This window comes from Scyliorhinus canicula, chromosome 9 (genome assembly GCF_902713615.1).
Source record: "Scyliorhinus canicula chromosome 9, sScyCan1.1, whole genome shotgun sequence".
NCBI classification, from domain to species: domain Eukaryota; kingdom Metazoa; phylum Chordata; class Chondrichthyes; order Carcharhiniformes; family Scyliorhinidae; genus Scyliorhinus; species Scyliorhinus canicula.
In genome coordinates this window covers 110,118,328-110,142,862 of record NC_052154.1, presented here as the reverse complement: position 1 = coordinate 110,142,862, position 24,535 = coordinate 110,118,328, and the positions used below count along the sequence as shown (strand labels likewise).

At 49.3% G+C, this 24,535-nt stretch overlaps 1 protein-coding gene across 1 annotated transcript in view; it reads right to left on the bottom strand.

Annotated features, from left to right (window-relative positions):
* LOC119971605 (CD44 antigen-like) overlaps positions 1 to 23,014 on the bottom strand; it is a 64,649-nt gene extending 41,635 nt beyond the window's left edge. The window contains exon 1 of the mRNA XM_038807392.1: positions 22,867 to 23,014. Within this exon, the coding sequence (XP_038663320.1) occupies positions 22,867 to 22,933 (67 nt within the window). The 5' untranslated portion in view covers positions 22,934 to 23,014. The remainder of the gene's footprint in view (positions 1 to 22,866) is intronic.
* Between the last annotated feature and the right edge of the window lie 1,521 nt (positions 23,015 to 24,535).

The following is a 24,535-nucleotide window of genomic DNA, read 5'->3' as shown; positions in this document are numbered from 1 at the left end:
GCAAGAGGTTTGGAAGTCCTACGGAGGGTGATAGGTTGAAGTAACTAGTGAAGAACTACTTGCATCAGTAAGTTCCAACCCACCATCAGACTCACCATGGACTACTCTCCAGAATCGTTTGCATTCTTGGACACACTCATCTCCATCAAGGACGGTCACCTCAGCACTTCGCTTTACCGCAAGCCCACGGATAACCTCACGATGCTCCACTTCTCCAGCTTCCACCCTAAACACATTAAAGAATCCATTCCCTATGGACAAGCCCTCCATATACACAGGATCTGCTCAGATGAGGTGGAGCATAACAGACATCTACAGACGCTGAAAGATGCCCTTGTACGAACGGGATATGGCGCTCGACTCAGCGATCAATAGTTCCAACGAGCCACAACAAAAAAACGCACTGACTCCTCTGGAGACTAACACGGGACAAAACCGGCAGAGTACCCTTCGTCATCCAGTACTTCTTCGGAGTGGAGAAACTACGACATCTTCTTCGCAGCCTTCAACACGTCATCGATGAAGACGAACATCTTGCCAAGGTCATCCCCACACCCCACCACTTGCCTTCAAACAACCGCGCAACCTCAAACAAACCATTGCTTGCAGCAACCTACTCAGCATTCAGAACAGAAACCACAACACCACACAACCCTGCCATGGCAATCTCTGCATGACGTGCCAGATCATCGACATGGGTGCCACCATTACACGTGAGAATACTATCCACCAGGTACATGGCACATACTCGTGTGACTCAGCCAATGTTGTCTACCTCATACGCTGCAGGAAAGGATGTCCTGAAGCGTGGTACATTGGCGAGGTCATGCAGACGCTATGACAACGGATGAACGGACATCGCGCGACAATCGCCAGGCAGGAATGTTCCCTTCCAGTCGGGGGACACTTCAGCAGTCAAGGGCATTCAGCCTCTGATCTTCAGGTTAACGTTCTCCAAGGCGGCCTTCAGGACATGCAACAACGCAGAATCACTGAGCAGAAACTGATAGCCAAGTTCCGTACACATGAGTACGGCCACAACCAGGACCTTGGATTCATGTCACATTACATTCACCCCCCACCATCTGGCCTGGGGCTGTGAAATCCTACCAACTCTCCTGGCTTGAGACAATTCACACCTCCTTAACCTGTGATTATCCCTCTCTCCAGTTGCTCCATCTGGACCTGGAAAGACTTAATTAGGGGCTGTTTAGCTCACAGGGCTAATCGCTGGCTTTGAAAGCAGACCAAGGCAAGCCAGCAGCACGGTTCGATTCCCGTAACAGCCTCCCCGAACAGGCGCCGGAATGTGGCGACTAGGGGCTTTTCACAGTAACTTCATTTGAAGCCTACTCGTGACAATAAGCGATTTTCATTTCATTTCACCTGCAAAGATTTGCATTCAAAGTATCATATTGCATCTTTGACTTTGTCTATATATATGTTTCTGGAACCCACCTCTTCATTCACCTGAGGAAGGAGCAGTGCTCCAAAAGCTACTGATTCGAAACAAACCTGTTGGACCTTAACCTGGTGTTGTAAGAGTTCTTACTGTGCATTTAAAGAGGCCAGAAACAAACAATAGATTTCTGCAAGGGTGCAGGGAGCAGAAGGATTTTCAGAGGCTCCACACGTACAATAGAACCTGTGATGGTTGTAGTAGATGGGAGCCAGCCGCTCGGATTTGACCAGGCCAACGTTAGGCCACTGGAGTTCAAGAATGTCAAGGAAGAACAGGTGGAATTTTAAACTGACTAGAAGAATGACCTGGAAATTGTGTTGGCAGATACATTTTTCTTCAAATTAGACCAGAGAACTCCCAAGAGTAGGAAAAATGACAGTGAGGTAGATGTCCCAGATAGTTGAAGAGCATGAGGGAAGGCAAATTGTCAAACCAGGAAAGGTAAAGGATGAAGATTTGCCTGTAGTGTGACCTGTAGAAACTGCCTTTCCGGATTTAAATAGGGACCGAGGGTGTTCCTAAACAGCCAATCACGTAGTGAGTGAGGAGCCACAAGGGATTACAGCAGGAGCTTAAAATCCACTTGGGAGCAGAAATGCTCCAGGAGACATGGAAAGAAGTTAGGGGAATGCCTATTCCCAGGACAAAGGAGCAATTCCTGTTTACCAAAAAGCTTCATGGCATATTTAAATTGGGACCAGGGAGGTTCCCAAAAACACTAAGAAAATGTGGAGGTAGTGATGCCCTATTTAGATGAAGAGCAATAGGAGAGTGCAGCAGGAATTGAACATGCACTTGGGGGAAGAGGTGTTCCAGAGGACATGGAACAGCTGAGGGGGAAACCCATTCTGAAAACAAAAAAGGACAGGGGGAATCTGTAAGGAAGAATTGCAAAGAGACGGGGGTGGAACCACATTGACACCCCCTACTATCTAATTAACAAACACAGAAAATGTGGCAAAACTGGACACCCACTGAAATGCAGAACATAGAGCCAATCTGACAGGGCTGCTCACTGCATTTAAAAGCACCCACTCCTACAAGCCAAGATGGCCCACTGTAGCGCCACACAATGTGGATGTGGGAGAGACTCCTTCCATGAGGTATCATTCCCATCATCTTGACACAGGTTCGGGAGGAGATTAACTACATTTTGTCACACCACCTAATAGAACCTTGCAGCAGTAACTGGAGACCCCCACGTGTACTCGAGCCCAAGCCAGACACTGAACCACAATTCTTACAGGAGGTAAAAATCACATTACAACTCACCACTTTCCTGAAAACCAGATGGATAAAAGTACCTGGGTTCAAGCAGATAAACTCACAGGTTACGTAGGTGGAGAGAGAAGAGTTAAGCTTGACAAGAGCAGCTCAGCCTACAGTCAAAATAATTTGCACTTACATAGTGAGAAACACTGAATACCCCAGAGATAACCAAGAACAGCTTGGATGATAACAGCCATGTAGAAACCTCAAGGCCCTTTAGATAATACCTCACTGCGTTCTGAAATATTTGTCCCAAGGAATGGGACAAAGACAAAACTAGATTGCATTGGCACCTCCTGGATTATGTCATTGTTCGGGTCAAAGATTTAAGTAATGGTTGTATCGCACGATCCATGCAGGGGACTAGTGCCTGTTGGAGATATCATTAACTTGTTCAATCAGTGACGAATATCCACTGAGCACCAAGACATCATAAGGCCCAAAGCTCCAAGAGGAAGATGGTCCATGTCTCAGTCCCAAAGCAGCCCAACCAAAGAGAGGAATTTCAAGCACAGCTCATGATCAATCTGGAAAATCTTCACACATCCAACTCCATTTCACAACAGTGGGATCAAATAAGGTCAACTGCACTCGATTCCTCCTGTCCAGACCATTGGGCTTGAGCATCGCCATCACCAGGACCGGTTCAGTGAAAACAATGCTGAAATATGTGATTCCCTGGAACAAAAACGATCAGCCTTCATTTCCTGGCAGAACAGCCCAAGGCTGCAAGTCAAGAAGGCCACATTCCAACAACTCAAGGCTGACCTCCAAAAGATAAATCCTGAAGATAAAGGACTTGTGGTGGGAAGATAAAACCCGAGAGATCCAACAATATACTGACCGTCAGGTCATGTGAAAGGTTTTTTGAAGCCACCAGGACCATCTTTACACTGAGATCAAATGGACAAATGTGAATTCTTTGTTCAAAGGATAGTGTTTCTCTTCTTATGGGATGACAATGCCATCTGTCAATGCTGGAAATAACATTTTCAACAAATCCACAACTGTAAATCCACAGTGGCGGCTGATACTCACCAGCCAATCCCCATATCCTGTGGTGCAATCCATGGGTGAAACGACTGAGTGTAGTGAGTCTCTGACACGGAGGGAATCTATATTTTAAAACTAAATTTGTATGTTTTGAGGCAGACCCTACCTCAGAACAGAACTGAACTGAGAAATGAAATTGAGGGGAAAGTAGCAAAAGTAAACCCAGAAAACAAACGCTATAGGTTGGGGTACAGACAAAGAAATAAAAGGGGGCTTCTGAGAAAGGCACTGCAATTATCATGGGCAATTGTAATACAGAATAAACAAACAGGATCAGCAACTGTAGACTGGAAGATGAGCTATGGAGTGTTCTCAGGCCAACTTCAAAGGGCAGTACATTCTAGAGCCTGTCAGAGATCAGGCTATTCTAGTAATGTGCAATGAGGCAGCATAAATTAATGACCTCATAGTGAAGGAGCCTCTAGGTAGTAGTGATCATAACATAGTTACGTTTCGTATTCAACTGGGTGAAGAGAAGAGTGGGTCTAAGTTTAGTATTTTAGGTATCAGTAAATACAATTACAAAAGTATGAAAATGGAGCTAGCTAAAGTAAGATGGGAAATAGGTTAAGGAGTAGATCAGTGGAAATTCAATGGCAGGCATTTGAGGAGACATTTCATAATACACAGCAAAGACATATTCCAGGGAAAAATAAAGACTCCAGGAAACAAATGCACCATCTGTGGCTAATGTTAAGATCCCAGAGCAGACCCCAACATTTGTTAGGATACTGGACAAAGAGTGGCACGTGGCACAGTGGTTAGCACTTCTGCCTACGGCGCTGAGGACCCTGGTTTGAATCCTGGCCCTGGGCCACTGTCCATGTGGAGTTTGCACATTCTCCTCGTGTCTGCGTGGGTTTCACCCCCACAACCCAAAAGATGTGCAGGTTAGGTGGATTGGCCATGCTATATTGCCCCTTAATTGGAAAAAAAATAATTGGATACTCTAAATTTATAAAAGAAACAAAATCTTAGAGTCCTGAAACAAGTAGCTGAGGAGAAAGTATATATATTGATTTTAATTTTCCAAAATTCCCTTGATTATGGAAAGGTCTCATTAGTTTGGAAAATAATGAAAACAACTCTATTCAAGAAAGGAAGAAAACGGAAAGCAGGTCACAGGCCAATTAGTGTAACATCTGTCATGGGAAAAATGCTGGAATCTATTATTAAGTAGGGTACGGCAGGACACTTAGAAAAAATCTTAATACAATAAGGCAGAGTCAACAGCTGGAACTTTTCGGTCGTTCACACCAGCAGTGTCTTCTGGTCCCGCCGACGGTTGACTGCCACCGTTGGTTTCCGGCCATCGAGGGGTGAATTCAACAGGAAGCCTGTTGACAACTGCAGGACCAGATGATCCCCCTTCCAGCCATTGGCGTACAGCCTCCGCGAAACATGTGGCGGGCTGCGCAGAAAATCCCGTCCAACATGTTAGACATATTAGAGTTCTTTGAGGAAGTAAAAAGTAATGTGGATAAGGGCATTCTTGGATTTCCAGAAGGTATTTGATATGTTGTCACATCAAAAGTCACGGCACAAAAAAAAAGTCACGGCACAAAATAAGAGCTCATGATATAGGGAAACCTATTATCCGGGGTAGAGGATTACCTGGCTAACAAGAAGCACAGAGTATGGGTAAATGGGTCAGTGCTGAGGTCTGAACAATCTATATCAATTATTTAGGTGAAGTGACCCAATGTATAATTGCTAAAATTGCTGATGACACAAAGGTAGGTAGGAAAGTAAATTGTGAGAAGGACATAAAAAGTCAAATAAGTGTCAAAAAATTGGAAGAAAGCGGGCAATGTAGGAAAACATGAACTCATCCACTTTGGCAGGAAGAATAGAAAAGCAATCTATTATTTAATGGTGAAAGTTGCAAAACTCTGCAGGATCTGGGTGTCCTGGTACATGCATCACAAAACATTTGCATTCAGGGACAACAAGTGATTGGTCTTTATTGCAAGGAGAACAGGACATACAAGTAGGAACATTTTGGTACAATTGTATAAGGCGTTGGTGAGGCCACATCTGGAGTACTGTGTTCGGTCTCGATACTTGAGAAAGGATACAATTGCATTAGATGCAGTTCAATGGAGGTTCACATGACTGATTGCTGTGATAAAGAGGTCATTTGATGAGGAAAGGTTGGACCTCTATCCATTGGAATCTAGATGAATGGGAGGTGATTTCAAAACATACAAGATCCTGAGGGAACTTTGCAGGGTGGATGTTGAAAGAATGATCCCCCCTTGTGGGAGGGACTAGAACCAGAGGGCACAGTTTAAAAATAAGGCACACGATCAAAAGGCCTCGTCACACAGCTCGCGAGATTTGCGATGCTTGGAACACGTGGCGAGATCTAACGAGACTTCATGATCAGGATCTTGCCCTCACTTGGTGTGATCCAGATTTACATATTTAATTGAGCAGTTAAGTATGTCGGCGCCCGTGCTCCGAGGCGCAGGAATATCTGTTACTGGAATATCGTGTTGGGGGATGTATGTCATCCAGATCTAGTTGAGCAGGTTCAGCAGACAGGTGCCATTTATGATGAAGATCCTGCCAGTGGAACCTGGTTTGGTCGTATGGTGCTGTTGGCTGGGAATCAAACTAGCTCCGTGAGGAAGAAGATCTGAAATTGCTCATGAGGGAAAACTTTGAGAGACTTTGGGCTGTATTCTCCGATTTGCAGACTAAGTGCTGACGCCAGCGTGGGAACAGTGCCGTTTTACGCACGAAAAAATGGCGCAAAAGCTGCACCGTTCCTCTGTCTGGTGGGGTCGTTACCTGCGGTTACGGCCGGAGAATTGCCAGGTCCGTGGCCACACATGCACCATGGCATCGGCCGTGCATGGACCCAGCCTGCCAAAAGCTGTCCCCCTGTAATCAGCCTCGGTACCCCTGGAACACCCCCCCCAGTCCCCCCAGCCCCTGCCAAAGCCCCTCGCCTGTGGAGCGGCTCCCCCTCCCCCACCGATTGTGGCAGCACTGGACTCAGTCCGCGGCCGCCACGTCAGGTTCACATAAAGAAAAGGACAAGTATGCCACGCCATCGTGAACTCGGCCCATCGGGAGCGGAGCATCGAGGGAGGACCTCAGGTGACATCCTGAAGCCGTCCCGATGGCTTGCGGCATACTTTGAGGGGGCGGAGCATTACAAAAGCGGCGCCGACCTGATTTTGGCGCAAACGGGGATTCACCGGCTAATCGCCGAACGCAATTTCGGTGTCGCCGACCAGAGAATCCCACCCTTTGTAACTCACTGTGAGCACTGAAATCTGAGTGGACTGCCAGGTCATAAGACCTGCCTTCATTGTACCTGCCATTTAAGCTGCAATTTATAGTTTACATCCAACCCTAATTCGCCTGTTAGTTCATTTTTAACTCATGTTAATTCTGGATCATAGAATGTAGGACAGTTTGCTTTGCTGACTCTTTTATATTTTTAATAAAGCTTCCTGCTTTTAACCGGCAGAATCTTGTCACTTCGTTGCTTTCGTAAATAACTGGAACTTTCAAATTTCATCTACTTTTAAAAAAGTTACTGATTTCTCCCGAGATCGACACGTTGCACAGAAAGTAAAGTTTCCCAGAGAGCAATAATTCTCTGAAAAATAAACTGGCATCGACTGAAGGCAGTAATTTCCTGATCATCAGTGAACTGAGGGAATAATCACTCCATGATCAATATGAATATATCAATATATCAATATCAGTATCATTACTGGACCACTACTTCAACACCTCTTCCTAACCTGGCAATCATTCCTCCACATATCTGTCAACTTGCAGCAACCCACTAAATGATAAGTTCTCAATGGCCCCTCATCTGCCACTTCATGCTGATCCATTCAGCCTGACCAAGGTACCATTCGCATCAAGGACGATCTGGGGAAACCCTCCTACACAGGACCTCAAATTTCACCTGGATAAATGAATGTGAATCATTGGATGTGACAAACAAGTACCTGGGGTGCGATTCAGCAGGTTTGAGTTAAAGTCCGCTGAATGATGCACTTAATGGAGTGTTTCGTAGCACCTGCAGCACCGAGAAACATTGTGCCATTCAATTGTTTGCCGTTTCTTTTGGCCTTGGTGAGATTCTCTCCACTGAGGCCTCACTGAGAGGGATTTCCACCTGGTGAGCTGAAGCTTGCCAGCAGGAAAACCTCCTCGCAGATTGGGCACTGTTTTGAGAGACTGCCCCGATCTCACTGTCCCTCCCCTATTTTCAGACCACCCCTACACCCCCATTTTTGATTCCCCCTTCACCCCACAAACTTGGAATGCCCCTGGGAACCCCCCTCCCCCCAAACTTGGGGTGGCCGTGGGACCCCTCTCCCCTTCCCCTCTACCTGGTAAGGCCCGATCCCTGGCAGTATCAACCTGGCACCCAAGCATCCCGGCAGTGTCCCTTTCAGCCTGCCAGTGCCACCATAGCACCCTGGCAGTGCAAGGATTGCAGTGCCAGGGTGCCAGGCTGAGTGGCAATGTCAGAGTGCCTGGGTGCCAAAGTGGGAGCCAGGGTACCACCCTGCCCTGTCCCCAACCTACCGGGGTCTCCAGTGGCCTGGGAGACACGCAAGGTGTCATCACGACTGGTCCACATTTGTATGGACCAGTGCTATATGGCGCCCTGGAGAGTTGTTCTAAGGCACGGCCGTTGAGTCCCGGTGCTGGGTGAATCCAGCAACAGATACGGCTCATTTATATATGCAGATTTGGATCATGCTCAGTGAGGGTAAGATCCAGATAGTGAGTCTCGTGAGATTCCGGTCCATCCCGCAAAAGATTTCAAGCTTTGTGAATCTCATAAGAGGCCTCTTACAAGATTCAACGACCTTGTCCCTATACCAATTCAGGCACGATGAGGCTGCTGAATTGCACCCCAGATCTCAAACACAACCCAATAGCTGCCTGTTTTCAACCTTCCAAGGCACGAACCATAGAATCATAGAATTTACAGTGCAGAATAAGACCATTCAGCCCATCGAGTCTGCACCGGCCCTTGGAAAGAGCATCCCACTTAAGCCCACATCTTCACCCTTTCCCCGTAACCCCACCTAATCTTTTTTGGACACAAAGTGCAATTTATCATGACCAATCCATCTAACCTGCACATCTTTGGACTGTGGGAGGAAACCGGAGCACCCGGAGGAAACCCGCGCTCACACAGGAAGAACGTGCAGACTCCGCACAGACAGTGACCTAAACAGGGAATCAAACCTGGGACCCTGGAGCTGTGAAGCAACTGTGCTACCGTGCTGCCCCTGATCACCTTTAACATGGCTGGTTTAGCTCACTGGGCTATATCGCTGGCTTTTAAAGCAGACCAAGCAGGCCAGCAGCACGGTTCGATTCCCGTACCAGCCTCCCCGGACAGGCGCCGGAATGTGGCGACTAGGGGCTTTTCACAGTAACTTCACTGAAGCCTACTCGTGACAATAAGCGATTTTCATTTCATTTTCAGGACTGGCCATGGTCCTGCTTGTCCAACCTCCACAGATGGGGTATCAGTGACAGCCCCCTATGTGCCTGTGGGAGAGAGAAAACTATGCACCACATCACTGAAGAAAGTCCAATCCACAGATTCGGTGGAGGCCTGTCCGCGCTCAACACTGCAGGACTGGAGGAAACTGCTTGGCTTAGGGGCTTTACATTCACTGAATAAACAAATCAATATACTGACACTAACTGGAATCATTGATCAAAAAGACTTAACAGTGTCTGGGAGCAGCGATTCCCTGATCAGCAATAGGCTGACATGGACTGAGGGCAGTCATTCCCTCACAATCAAGAACTAGTTTGTGGAAGGTAATTCTTAGATCATCAATAGAGTGACAGGGAGTGGGAGAAGAAAATCTCTGATCAATAAAGTGGCAGTGACTTGTGGCAGTAATTCCCTGGTCAGCAGACTAACAGTGGATGGGCCTCAGTAAATCCTTGATCAATACACTCAGAGACTTGGAGCATTACATCCCTGATCATTAGATTCATTAGTATCAATAGAATCATAATCCCCACTATACAGAAAGATGCCATTTGGCCCATCGAGTCTGTACCGATCCTTTGAAAGACCACCCTCCCTAGGCCCTATCCCCCGCCCTGTAACCTCACCCAAAGGGGCAATTAAGCATGTTCAATCCACCTAACTTGCACAGCTTTGGACTGTGGGAGGAAACCGGAGCACCCGGAGGAAACCCACGTAGACACGGGGAGAAAGTGCAATCTCCACACAGTCACCCAAGGTGGGAATAGAACCCGGGTCCCTGGTGTTGTGGGGCAGCAATGCTAACCACTGTGCCACCATGCCACCTAACTGGTCATCGCCGTGTGCAGTGATTCCCTGATTATCAATAGACAGATGGTGAAAGGCGGCAGTATTTGCCTGATCGGGAGACTGACCAGGCAGATTTTAATCCAGGTCATCACACTGGGTAGCATGGAATGGACGTTGGAGCTATTACAGGAGAAGCCTGGAGTCAGTCTGCTGTAGGAGGCTTTACCGTACACAATTAAGTTGGAGGCAGGAAGTGCCCCTGCCCTTGCCTCCAACCCTCCTACCCACTTCCCGTAACCCCTGTGCCGCAAATCCCACCCACCCCACTCACCTGTGTTCAGGGGTGCAGCAATGATCCCAAATGAAATTCTTAATGGCCTAGTGGCACTATTGACAATGGAGAGCTACATGCCTCTGGCTTTGGGAGCAGGGGTGGAGGGGGGGAATGTCCGCCCCTGGAATCTTACATGGTGAGAAGGCGTAATTCTGGCCAAGGAAGTGAATGAAGCAGGTCTCCCACTAGTTTTCCACTGTAACGGCCACAGTAAATCCAGACAATAAATCTGACAGTTGTCAGATCTGACAGAGCTGAGAGTGGCCAGTCCTTGATAATAAACAGTTGGACACTATCTGTGGGAAGTAATTACCTGATTAGCAATAGACTGCTGTCAACTGAGGGCATTTATTCCCTGATCAATAGATTGAAGGCCTGGAGGCACTGGATCCCTGATCAGTAGATTGAAGGACTGTGGGTACTGGATTCCTGATCAATAAACTAAAGGCCTTTGGGCACAGGATCCCTGATCAGTAGACTGAAGGCCTTTGGGTACTGGATCCCTGATCAATAGACGGAAGGCCTGTGGGTACTGGATCCCTGAACAATAAACTGAAGGCCATTGGGCACAGGATCCCTGATCAGTAGATTGAAGGTCTGTGGGCACTAGCTCCCTGATCAGTAGATTGAAGGCCTGTGGGTACTGGATCCCTGATCAATAAACTGAAGGCCATTGGGTACTGGATCCCTGATCAATAGACTGAAGGCCTATGGATACTGGATCCCTGATAAATAGACTGAAGGCCTGTGGCTACTGGATCCCTGATCAATAAATTGAAGGCCTGTGGGTACTGGATCCATGATAAATAGACTGAAGGCCTGTGGGTACTGGATCCCTGATCAGTAGACTGAGGCCTGTGGGTACTGGATTCCTGATCAGTAGATTGAAGGCCTCTGGGTACTGGATTCCTGATCAATAGACTGAAGGCCTGTGGGTACTGGACCCCTGGTCAGTAGACTGAAGGCCTGTGGGTACTGGATCCCTGATCAGTAGACTGAAGGCCTGTGGGTACTGGATTCCTGATCAGTAGACTGAAGGCCTCTGTGTACTGGATCCTGATCAGTAGATTGAAGGCCTGTGGGTACTGGACCCCTGATCAGTAGATTGAGGCCTGTGGGTACTGGATCCCTGATCAGTAGACTGAAGGCCTGTGGGTACAGGATCCCTGATCAGTAGACTGAAGGCCTGTGGGTACAGGATCCCTGATCAGTAGACTGAAGGCCTGTGGGTACTGAATTCCTGATCAGTAGACTGAAGGCCTGTGGGTACTGGATCCCTGATCAGTAAATTGAAGGCCTCTGGGTACTGGATCCCTGAGCAGTAGATTGAGGCCTGTGGGTACTGGATCCCTGATCAGTAGATTGAAGGCCTGTGGGTACTGAATTCCTGATCAGTAGACTGAAGGCCTGTGGATTCCTGATCAGTAGACTTAAGGCCTGTGGGTACTGGATCCCTGATCAGTAGATTGAAGGCCTATGGATTCCTGATCAGTAGACTTAAGGCCTGTGGGTACTGGATCCCTGATCAGTAGACTGAAGGCCTGTGGGTACTGGATTCCTGATCAGTAGACTGAAGGCCTGTGGGTACTGAATTCCTGATCAGTAGACTGAAGGCCTGTGGGTACTGGATCCCTGATCAGTAGATTGAAGGCCTCTGGGTACTGGATTCCTGATCAGTAGACTGAAGGCCTGTGGGTTCTGGATCCCTGATCGATAGACTGAAGACCTGTGGGTACTGGATTCCTGATCAGTAGACTGAAGGCCTGTGGGTACTGGATCCCTGGTCAGTAGACTGAAGGCCTGTGGGTACTGGATCCCTGATCAGTAGACTGAAGGCCTCTGGGTACTGGATTCCTGATCAGTAGACTGAAGGCCTGTGGGTACTGGATTCCTGATCAGTAGACTGAAGGCCTGTGGGTACTGGATTCCTGATCAGTAGACTGAAGGCCTGTGGGTACTGGATCCCTGATCAGCAGATTGTAGGCCTGTGGGTACTGGATTCCTGATCAGTAGACTGAAGGCCTGTGGGTTCTGGATCCCTGATCGATAGACTGAAGACCTGTGGGTACTGGATCCCTGATCAGTAGACTGAAGGCCTGTGGGTACTGGATCCCTGATCAATAGATTGAAGGCCTGTGGGTACTGGATCCCGGATCAGTAGACTGAAGGCCTGTGGGTACTGGATCCCTGATCAGTAGATTGAAGGCCTGTGGGTACTGGATCCCTGATCAGTAGATTGAAGGCCTGTGGGTACTGGATCCCTGATCAGTAGACTGAAGGCCTGTGGGTACTGGATCCCTGATCAGTAGATTGAGATCATGTGGGTACTGGATCCCTGATCAGTAGACTGAAGGCCTGTGGGTACTGGATCCCTGATCAGTAGATTGAAGGCCTCTGGGTACTGGATTCCTGATCAGTAGACTGAAGGCCTGTGGGTTCTGGATCCCTGGTCGATAGACTGAAGACCTGTGGGTACTGGATCACTGATCAGTAGACTGAAGGCCTGTGGGTACTGGATCCCTGTTCAGCAGATTGAAGGCCTGTGGGTACTGGATTCCTGATCAGTAGACTGAAGGCCTGTGGGTACTGGATTCCTGATCAGTAGACTGAAGGCCTGTGGGTACTGGATTCCAGATCAGTAGACTGAAGGCCTGTGGGTACTGGATCCCTGATCAGTAGACTGAAAGCCTGTGGGTACTGGATCCCTTATCAGCATATTGAAGGCCTGTGGGTACTGGATCCCTGATCAGTAGACTGAAGGCCTGTGGGTACTGGATCCCTGATCGGCAGTTTGAAGGCCTGTGGGTACTGGATCCCTGATCAATAGATTGAAGGCCTGTGGGTACTAGATCCCGGATCAGTAGACTGAAGGCCTGTGGGTACTGGATCCCTGATCAGTAGATTGAAGGCCTCTGGGTACTGGATTCCTGATCAGTAGACTGAAGGCCTGTGGGTACTGGACCCCTGATCAATAAACTGAAGGCCTGTGGGTACTGGATCCCTGATCAATAAACTGAAGGCCTGTGGGTACTGGATTCCTGATCAGTAGACTGAAGGCATCTGGGTACTGGATTCCTGATCAGTAGACTGAAGGCCTGTGGGTACTGGATCCCTGGTCAGTAGACTGAAGGCCTGTGGGTACTGGATCCCTGATCAATAAACTGAAGGCCTGTGGGTACTGGATTCCTGATCAGTAGACTGAAGGCCTCTGGGTACTGGATTCCTGATCAGTAGACTGAAGGCCTGTGGGTACTGGATCCCTGGTCAGTAGACAGAAGGCCTGTGGGTACTGGATCCCTGATCAATAAACTGAAGGTCTGTGGGTACTGGTCCCTGATCAATAAACTGAAGGCCTGCGGGTACTGGATCCCTGATCAATAGACTGAAGTCCTGTGGGTACTGGATTCCTGATCAGTAGATTGAATGCCTGTTGGTACTGGATCCCTGATCAGTAGATTGAAGGCCTGTGGGTACTGGATCCCTGATCAATAAACTGAAGGGTACTGGATCCCTGATAGGTAGACTGAAGTAGTTTGTGGGCACTGAATCTCTGTTCAATCGACTGAAGGGATCTGGGGGCACTGGATCGCTAATCTATTTTCTGAGCTTCTGAATTTAATTTTCGGGTCGGGATCACAGAGACTGGACATTTCCCAGTTCCGCCAACCCAACCCGGAAAAAAAGAGGCCCAGAAGCTCAGAAATGTGTTCCATCATGGCAGATGGTTCAGAAGTTGAGCACCTTATCCTCTGGAACAATTGTGGAAGCTGCCGAGTGCGGGGCAGAAGGCTTGCCTCTGTTTATGTTATTTTAAAAATGGTTAATACAACAAAAAGCCCTCACTGCTCACATCCTCTCCACCCCGCAGGCACTCCCCATGTTCTATTCATGCCAACCTATGCCACCTTCTGCCACCCCCATACTCAATCCACCCCTTATGCTCCTCGGCCTACCTCATATGGCCCTCATACCCCTAATGCTACCCTAGGCCCCTCCCATGGTCCTTCATATATCCTATGACAACCCATACCAACCACTCACCTCCATGGCCCACAATAGCCACTATGCCAACTTAGTGGCAACTGATGTCAATCCATGCCTCCCACTCACCACCGTTTTCTCTTACCTCATCCATGTCAACTCATCTAGTATCTAGCATGGGCAAACCTCAGGAACCATGCTGACATAAGATTAAGTTATTTCATAGAATTTACAGTGCAGAAAGAGGCCATTCAGCCCATCGGGTCTGCACCGGCTCTTGGAAAGAGCACCCTACCCAAGTCCATACCTCCACCCTATCTCCATAACCCAGTAACCCCACCTAACACTAAGGGCAATTTGGACCCTAAGGGCAATTTAGCATGGCCAATCCACCTAACCCGCACATCTTTGGACTGTGGGAGGAAACCGGAGCACCTGGAGGAAACCCACGCACACAGACAGTGACCCAAGTCGGTATTCGAACCTGGGACCCTGGAGCTGTGAAGCATTTGTGCTAACCACTATGCTACCGTGCTGCCTCTATTGATGATGCCACTATTTTTTTAAAAATCATTAAATTCATTGAGATTCATTTTACTAATCTCATATGAAAACGGACATTTATATTTCATAACCACCCGGAATTGTCATAAAGCTGCTCATTTAAAATGCACCGCACTGTGATAGCGTTCGGTTGTAAAATCAGTCATGCAGCACTAGTCCTATAATGATAACCTTCAGGCTTGTGTCAACAGGCAGAATTTTATGGCCCCGTTTAGGCGGGGGTGGTGCTGGAAAATGTGGCGAGTCATTCAAAAATCCATTGATTTCGGCAGGAGTGGAAAATTCTACCAGTGTAAAATTCCACCAGCGTAAAATTCCACCCAGTGAAATATCAAACGTTTTTTTAAAGCTCCACATTTTAAATTTAAAGCCCAGAGTTAAATCCATTGATTGCAGTTCCAATAAGCTTGGACAGGTACTGTGAGTTTTTTCACAGTATTCTGACAGCCCTGGCAGTTCTTTGACCACTTGACAGTTCCAATGGTACGGGTAGGATTCTCTGCTTCCTGATGCGAAGATTGGGAATCCTGCATCTTCCCAAAAATAGGATCGGCTTCGGGCAGCAGGCCTATCCCCAGCCTCCTATCCCACCAAGCAGGCCATAGTGGGCTTCCTGCCCCACGCCAGTGGGAACATGCAAATATCTCATGCATTCAACGGGCTGGAAGCCGAATCTCCACCTCCCCCGTCCCCGTTATGCTCCCCCCCCCTCCCAGTTGGGGGCAGGATTTGGTGCAAGTATTTACATGTGGGGTCCTGGTGCCTGGGGACATATGCCTGGAGCTCTGAGACTAGTGGCAAAGGTGTAAACTTGGGGTGTTCCCCTTAGGATCAGGGTGTTGTGACTGAACCTCTTATTGCTGCTGTAAATGCATAGCAACTCACCCCTTACAGGCACATAACTGTTGACTGCTGTCAGTATCCTTGAAATGCTCTGGAGGTCTCCTGATCATGTAGAGATCCATCTATCCAGCCATCTGTCTGGAAACCCTCATGTATCAGCAGTATAGTCAGGGGAATGGGCGTGGCCATGCTCAATCGCTGGACCACCGGATTGCGGGATTCCTCATTGCACTCCTTAGATGCATAGCTGCACAGCAGAGGAAGCAGGGGATTAACAGATCTAACCCACACAAAAGGACACACGCACCAGTGACCGTTGGAACCCTCCCTGGCACACAGCCCCTCTCAGAGTAACAACCTCACTCGTGAGGCTATCAGTTAACCTACTCTTCAGGACCAGGCAATGCCTCCTGGCCTTGCCGTTCAACCTGGTTTCACACAGTATGAATGTATGGCCCAGGGATGCTGACTCTGGCACAACCTTTGTGTCGCATGCAGGTTTCACATCACTGCAGCTAAGCTCCCTGCAAAGGCACATATCCCTTGGTTACGCCCAACTGTAGGTCATCCCCAGACAGCAGTCCCGTTGCCTAGAAACACATGCCTGCACAGCATGAACATCTCCACCACACAACCAGCTGCTACCATTCTGGCGGGAAGGCACAAGGCTCAATCAATGGTGACACCCACAGTAGAGCCCACTGGGAGATCCATGACAGGGGCCACAGAGCCCATCACTAACCCCTGAAGGCGAGGGTAACTGCACAGTCCAACTCAGGATACCAATAAAAATTGGGGGGCTTGAATGGTCAAGGGAAGAAACACCTCACTGACAGTCTGCCCCCCCCCCCCCCCCCCACTGTCCCTCCAGGCACAGAAATGGAATGTGGAACTCAGCCTGCTGTGCTAGTTATCTACCTGGCCACTGTTGCCATAGCGAATGCGTGGTGGAGAGAGTGCCAGGGTCCTCCCAGCCAAGACCCTGCATGACAGGATCCTGCCCCAGAACAGCTGGCGAGGCTCAAGTACCGGCCAATCACCCGGCCAAGGAGGCGATACGAAGGTGGCGCCACATCAGGCAACCTTTCTACCGTTGGCGCTCATCCTTCAAGTACCTGCCGGTCTGCATGGGGCGCCGTCGACTCCACCTCACCAAGGAGAGCATGCACCACCTGTGGCAGACAATGGCGGGCCTGGCACAGTGAGAGCTAGGTAGCGGGCACCCACCCCCGGTGGCCATCAAGTTGACGATCACCCTCAATGTCTCTGCCTCTGGCTCGATCCAGGGCTCGGGCGGTGACATGTGCGGGATTTCACAAATGTCCGCGCACAGGTGCATCAAGATGTGATGGATGTCTTATGCACCTGGGCAGCTATCAACAGCCAATTTAACCAGGGCCATGCCCACCAGGATGCCCGGACTGTTGGATTTACTACCATCACTGGAATGGCCCAGGTGCAGGGGTTATTGATGGGATGCATATCACCCCCAGACACAGAGTGTCCTCCAATAACAGAAAGGATTCCACTCCCTGAACATGCAGTTGGTGTGTGATCACCATTGTACACATCGTGCATGATACCCAGGAAGCATGCATGGTGCTTACATTCTGTTGCACTTGGAGGTCCCCAGCACCTTTGAGGCGCTCCCTCAGGCAACGAATGGTAACTGGGCGAAAACATCTACCCGCTGAAGTCATGGCTGATGATGCCTGTGCAGAGGCCCCAGACCCCTTACAATGACGCTCACTCAGCAACCAGGAGTATCATTGAGCAATGCATGGGGCTCCTAAGGATGAGCTTCCGCTGCCTGGTGGGGCTTCCAATACAATCCCCAGAAGGGAGCACATATTGTGGTGGCCTGCTGCATCCTGTACAACATCGCACAGCAGCAGGCGACATGCTGGAGGAGGGGGACGATAGCTAGGCCTCGTTGGACGAGGGCAGTGTCCAGGATGAGCCAGGCGAGGACCCGAGCTGGCTCAAAGGAGTCCTTTGGGGCTGTTGAACCAGGGAGAACCTGATCAACTTCCAATTCACAAAAAAGGAGGCTAAAAGACTGGTAGCTCCATCAACCCCCATCCCCCCCCCCCCCCCCCCCCATATAAACGCCCTCAGTCTCTTTTGTCCCATTGCCGTCCCCCTCGAATCTTCCCCTCAGCCTTTCACCCCACCTTCCCCTTTCACCCCTTCCCAGGACCACAGCTCTGCCTCCCCCCTCTGATAGTCATCTCAGTTTCACAACAGGGTGTTACGTCAGGGTTGGCAGTATCAGCGGGTTTTGTCCACGGGACAGAGGATGATGACGATTCGCTGTGAGATGAGCTCTGGTGCTCCTCATTGTCTGACATGGTCGGATTCCTGTCTTTTAGATAAATTACCACTGTCCTCGCGAATGATCTCTGGGACCTGTGCAACGGGGACTCCTTCCAATGGGCCACATTATTCTGGGGTGAGATGGTGCAAGCTTTGGGCTCATAGATTGGGGATGCTGTCATACTAAGTTGTCTCACACTGTGGCTCTCCATGGCCTGCCGCTTCTTGGTGATGGTGGGACGTCCATGTGCACTGATGTACACTGGTCCCACAACAGCGAGAGGCAAATCAGACCAATGGAGGAAGAGTGTTTAATGGTGCATATTTACAGATCGTGTCCCCTTCCTTCTGACTCATTATGTTCAACTACACCCGGGCCAACTTAGGTGCCATCAAACTTTCTGATCTTACATGGCTACCCGCTCCTTCTAGGTGCTCCCCCAGATTGCACATCAGTTGCCCTGCTGCTTGCTTCACCCTCTGTTCTGTGCTACCCTTGGTGGCCGTCCTCTGGAGGGCCTGAGCCTCGATGGGCCCAGCCGACTTTCGGGTGTCACAGGTGACGACATCCTATTCTGCCCGCTGTCCAACGGATGCACCAGTGTCAAGTGGGTGGGTGGGGGGTGGGGGGGATATTCTAAAGGACTGCAGTGTTCCAGTGCCCCCCTTCGGGGAGGTCCCAGGATGGCCCCTTTCCTGGGGTGCTCGCTGGCCACGGGCTGCTTCATGGGATGGAGTGAGCCAGAGTGTGCTCCAGAGGCCTCAATCCTGATAGTGCCAGGCCCACCCTCATCTGAACAATGGCAATGGTGCCCTCAGCCATGGTGCTCTGTGACTGAGACATGTCCCTCAGCGAGTGAGTCAAGTCCTTCTTTGCCTTGGTCATGCCCCTCTGGGACTGTGTCGTGCCCCTCTGTGATTAGTCAAGCTCACTCAGCGGCCAGCCAATGCTCCCAGCCATGACCCTCTGTAAATGGGCCAAACTCTGGAGCAACGCAACAATGTCCATCAGCACCTGTAACATGTCCGTCTGTGACTGGGGCTTCTGCCCTGCACCTCAGCCATGGACAGCACAGCGTGCCACTCGCCTTGGATTCCCTGACACATGGCTCTGACTTCTTGCCCCAAGTCCTTCCACTGTGCACGTAACCCTCTCAGTGTTGGCCAGGGTGCCACACGTTGTTGGTACCATCTCCTAGGTCTAAAGGTGATTGGATTCCTCCAGATGTACTTGCAGGCGCTGGAATTTTACTGACACCCCTTCCTGTAAACTCAGGCTCTGAATTTGCATCTGCACCAACGATGGTATTATCATTTCCAGACGGGCGACATCTGTCTTGGGGGCAGCTGTTCCCTGGGATCAGGCAGCCCTCCGACCAGCCGTTCCCTGGGGAGTGCCTGCCTCTACCTGATGTGCTGCAGCATATGTGTGGTGCTCACCAGAGGTTGGCCCAGCAGCCTGACCGCTAACATTTCCTACATTTCCCAGGTGATTGTCTCTGTGCTGGTGGATGGTGCAGGTGAAAGCAGTGTGAAGTCGGTGTCCTCCCCGGAGGTTTCCTCCAGGGTGTTCCGAGGGTCTGGAGGGGGGGCTGCGATTCCGGCGGCCCAGCCTCATATGATGGGGATCCTAGAATACAAAAGGACATGGGGTCAGCTATTGGGCAGGACAGGGCTGTGCGAGATGAAAGATTCACTTGAGATAGGGCATCTGGATAATGTTGCATTGGACTCTCACTTTGGTGCATGCCGAACTCCAAGTCAGCCACAGCTTGTTCCTTGGGATCCCACGCGAAATCCATGGTCCTTTCTTCAAGAGGGGGTGTGGACCTGTATCTCGGGCATGTCCCCACCCGTCCTCTGACACTCGCTTCAATTATGGCCAGTTTTATCCTTGGGGTCACAGAAACGACATAGTGAGATGTCGGCATGCCAGTTTTATGGAGGGGGGTGGTTTCTAGCTGCTGGCATGCGTGGGAAAGGGGTGCTGGCCGATGCAGGCAGGGCACGTGTTGGGGGTTCCTGGTGGTTGGCCTCAGTGAGGTTCTCTCAGAGTGATTTCCTGCTAGCGAACTCCTCTATTTTGGAAAGCGGTCCCGATATTTTCTTCCTTCCCCTCCCACTTTCAGGCCACTTTGTTTTCATACCCCCTCCACACGCCCCCAACCTTGGGGATACCCCCAGGAACTCCCATCTACCTGGGAAGGCCCTCCAGGCCCGATCCACGGCACAGTTAGCCTGGCACCCTGCCAGTGCCATCCAGGCATCCTGGCAATGCCAAGCTTCCCAGATGCCAGAGAGACAGCCAGAATACCACCCTGTCTCCAACCACCAATTCAGAAACGTTGATCTGAGTCACAGCCAATAAGGGCGAGATCCAAATCGTGAGACGTTTCGAGCGTCGCAAGAGTTAAAGTCGGGCATGCGAGGCCCCTGAATGGCGCCACATAAACTGCTCACATTCTCTACTCCTCTCCCTGCAACTGCTGTAGGCTGTGTTTCTGGGGAGAATGTTGTGCTGCATGCCTCTGCTTGTATTGGTGAGTTCCCCCCATCAGTCCAAATATACTAGCCGGAAAGCCTGGTGTTGGAACATGGGGGGTATTCAGTTCTACATGGTGCTGGGTCCTACCACTCCCGGGTATGGGGGGGGTATTCTTTCGAATCACACCATCGTAAAGGGGGGCCTTTAGCCCGCCGACTCCATAGCAAAGGGTGTATTCAACATTCCCAGTCCATGTAACGGAGGTGGTATTCAATCCGACCACTCAATAGGAAAGGGTGTATTCAATCCTATCATCCTACCACACAGTTGTTTGGGGTGTCCAATCGTTTGATTCCATGGTAAGTGGGGTATTCAGCCCTCCCACTACATGGTACGGTGGGGGTGGGGTTCCTGCCCTTGCATAGTAATCGGGGTATTCAGTCCTACCGCTCCACAGTAAGACTGGTATTCAGTCGAACTACACCATCATAGGGAGGGTTTCCAATGAACCATTCCCTGTTAGGGGGTGGGGGTATTCATTTGAACCACTCACTGTTAGAGGGGTATTCAGTCGAACCACTCCCAAGGGGTAATCAGTCGAACCACTCCCTGTTAAGGGGAATAATCAGTCAAACCACTCCCTGTTAAGGGGAATAATCAGTCAAACCACTCCCAAGGGGTAATCAGTCGAACCACTCCCTGTTAGGGGGAATAATCAGTCGAACCACTTCCTGTAAGGGGGACTAATCAGTCGAACCACTCCCTGTTACGGGGGCCATTCAGTCGAACCACTCCCTGTTAGGGGGATATTCGGTCGAACCACTCTCTGTTAGGGGGATATTCGGTCGAACCACTCCCAGGGGGTTTTCAGTCGAACCACTCCCTGTTCAGGTGGGGGGGGGGATTCAGGTGAACCACTCCCTTTTGGGGGGAGGGGAGGGTATTCAGGTGAACCACTCCCTGTTAGGGGAGGGTTTTTCAAGTGAACCACTCTCTGTTAGTGGGGAGGGTATTCAGGTGAACCACTCCCTGTTTGGGGGAGGGTTTTTCAAGTGAACCACTCTCTGTTAGGGGGGAGGGGTATTCAGGTGAACCACTCCCTGCTAGGGGGAGGGGTATTCAGGTGAATCACTTCCTGTTATGGGGGAGGGGTATTCAGGTGAACCACTTCCTGTTATGGGGGGTATTCAGTCGAACCTTTCCCTGTCAGGAGGATATTAAGTCGAACCACTCCAGAGTAAGGGATATTTTCAGTTGAACCACTCCTCGTTAAGGGGTATTCAGTCCAACCTCTCCATAGTAAGGGGGGTATTCAGTCAAACTGTTCCATAGTAAGGGGGGTATTCAGTCAAACTGTTCCATAGTAAGGGGGGTATTCAGTCCAACCTCTCCATAATCAGGGGGGTATTCAGTCAAACTGTTCCATAGTAAGGGGGGTATTCAGTCCAACCTCTCCATAGTAAGGGGGGTATTCAGTCAAGCCACTCCATAGTAAGGGGGGTATTCAGTCCAACCTCTCCATAGTAAGGGGGGTATTCAGTCAAGCCACTCCATAGTAAAGGGGGGGGGGGGGTATTCAGTTGAACCGCTCCATAGTAAAGTGGGATATTCAGTTGAATCGCTCCATGGACAGGGTATATTTACTTTTTTCTCTCCACAGTATGGGGAAGAGTGGGTGCTAATTAATCCTTCCTACCACTTCATGTGGTTGCAGTGGTGGGGTGCTGTTATTTCTCTCTTTATCAATTCAATATTGTTTCCTGGAGTTTCATCAAGAATTTGCCAAATTTTTTGTAGTTTCTCTGGTGACATTTTCTCAAACATAAATGTTTCACAGTGTGGCCAACGAACTTTCCTTTGCAAGGAACATCCTTTAAATCACCATATTCACCTTCGATGACCCCCATCCCCTTTCACCCCCAAATACTAAAGCTCAAATATCTATTGATTGTGTTTGGCAGTGTTGTCCGATTAACATGCAGCCAATCTTAAATACCTGTGGCTCGGAGGGATTTGCAAATCGATGCACAGAAATCGCTTTTGAGAGTGTGTAAAACAAACATTGAAATTAACCAGTTCAACAATAAGTTTGCCAGCGACCAGAAATGTGTTAAAATATTGAAAGCAATCCACTGCTGTCAATTAAAGTTCGTCCCTCATCAGTCATAGGATACAGTAGGGTACTTTATAGCATTCTCTTTTCCAGCAATCACATTCATTACTACAGTCTAGAAGAAATGTAAAGGTTTTTATTAAGGTAAGGCACCTACCTTGAACACACAAGAAATTTGCCGCCAATATTGCTCCCAAAGCTCCAATAAACAGCCTGTGGCACATACTTCCCTTTTGTAGACTCCTGTCAGGAGCGCCCAGTCGCTTCTGGCTGAGGGGTTAGAAAGTGTGAGTGACTGCTCCTCTCCTCCGTCCCCCAAGTGAGTAGAGTTTTTTTTAAAACTTGGTTTTATTCTGATTGAGTAGGTTGGGGAAGGGGGAGGGAACAAGGAGAGAGAGAGTGACGTGAGATTGCAGCCTTTAAACTGAGAACTCTCAAACACCCTCCCTCTGCAAGTTCAGTCACAAAGCAGACATACGCATTTTCAGCACCACTAGACCAGCAGAGACTATCCAGGAGAGAAATTCTAGTCAGCAGACAGCAATTACACACATATCCACTGGCCAAACTGTGCAAACAAAGAGACAACAGCTCAACACACAGTGTGCACCCCTGAATATATTTGCCTTAGACGTCAAATTGTCTTTTTTTATTACTTCAGGATTGTTGTCAGTGCTTTGGGTTCACGAGCTGTGGTTTAGTTTGTATTTCTTGCTGTGAAAATAATACCCAAAATGGCTTTGTGTGTGAACTACGAGCAGGAATTTCTGTTCCACTGGCAGTTTTCTTAAAGGTACCGACACAGGCACGATAGTGGAGATGTTTGTGAGGGCGCGAGGTTGTGGAGTTGTTGATAGGGCTGAAATCTGATTTGGAAAAATTCCCTCCCTGGGGCATCTCTGAGGGTCTTTCAACCCTTATCAGATTGTTTTTGCCCTTCTTTGTGATCATTTATGACATTTAATGCTGTCTTGAAATGAAAGATGAAGATGAGGGGAGCAGAGGGGATACAGGGTGAGTTGGCAAGTTCCCAATACCACCTGCAGCCTGCACGTGACTCCAGTCCCACACCCACACGAGTGACCCCGAGGTGTCCTCTTGCATGAGCAAGTCACTCCATTGTAACAAAGCAAATAATGCTACAGACAATGTTGAGCAACGAAGCAAGGGCAATCAATGCTGGCCTTGCAGACGACACCCACATCCTCAGAATGAACAATATGGCACTCACTCCCAGTGAGTCAGTCATTTCCTTTCTCACCCAGGCACTAATAGTTTGCCAAATATATGTTTCACTGTGCTGACACGCAGGATACAAGTAACAGTCCTCAGAGGTGGTCAGGAGGCTTCGAGTTCTCGAAAAGTGCTACTCTGAGGAAGGACATCCAAGTCAGTAGGCAGTGTTGAATGAAAAGCAAAGTCTTGTTGCTCCACGATGTGACCACGTGGATCTCATCGTGACACTCTTGTGCTGGATGAACTACAAGTGCAGAAACACTAACCATGAACTACATTCCAAAAGCCTGTGGCAAAACCTCAAGATGTGCTCACAATGTTCTCACACTGTTTAACCCAGAACTTACATCTCCATCGGTCTGACACTTGTTCCTGGTTGATTTGTGCACTTTCTTAATGGCATTGTAGTGTATACTGGGGGGCAATGCAAAGGAGGTCAGGCAACCTAACAATTTGGGTAATGCCTTTGTCATAAACTTAGAATCATAGAATCCCTACAGTGCAGAAGGATGCCATTCAGCCCATTGAGTCTAAACTGACCGTCTGAAAGAGCACTCCACCCAAGCCCACTGCCTGCCCCAACCTAATAA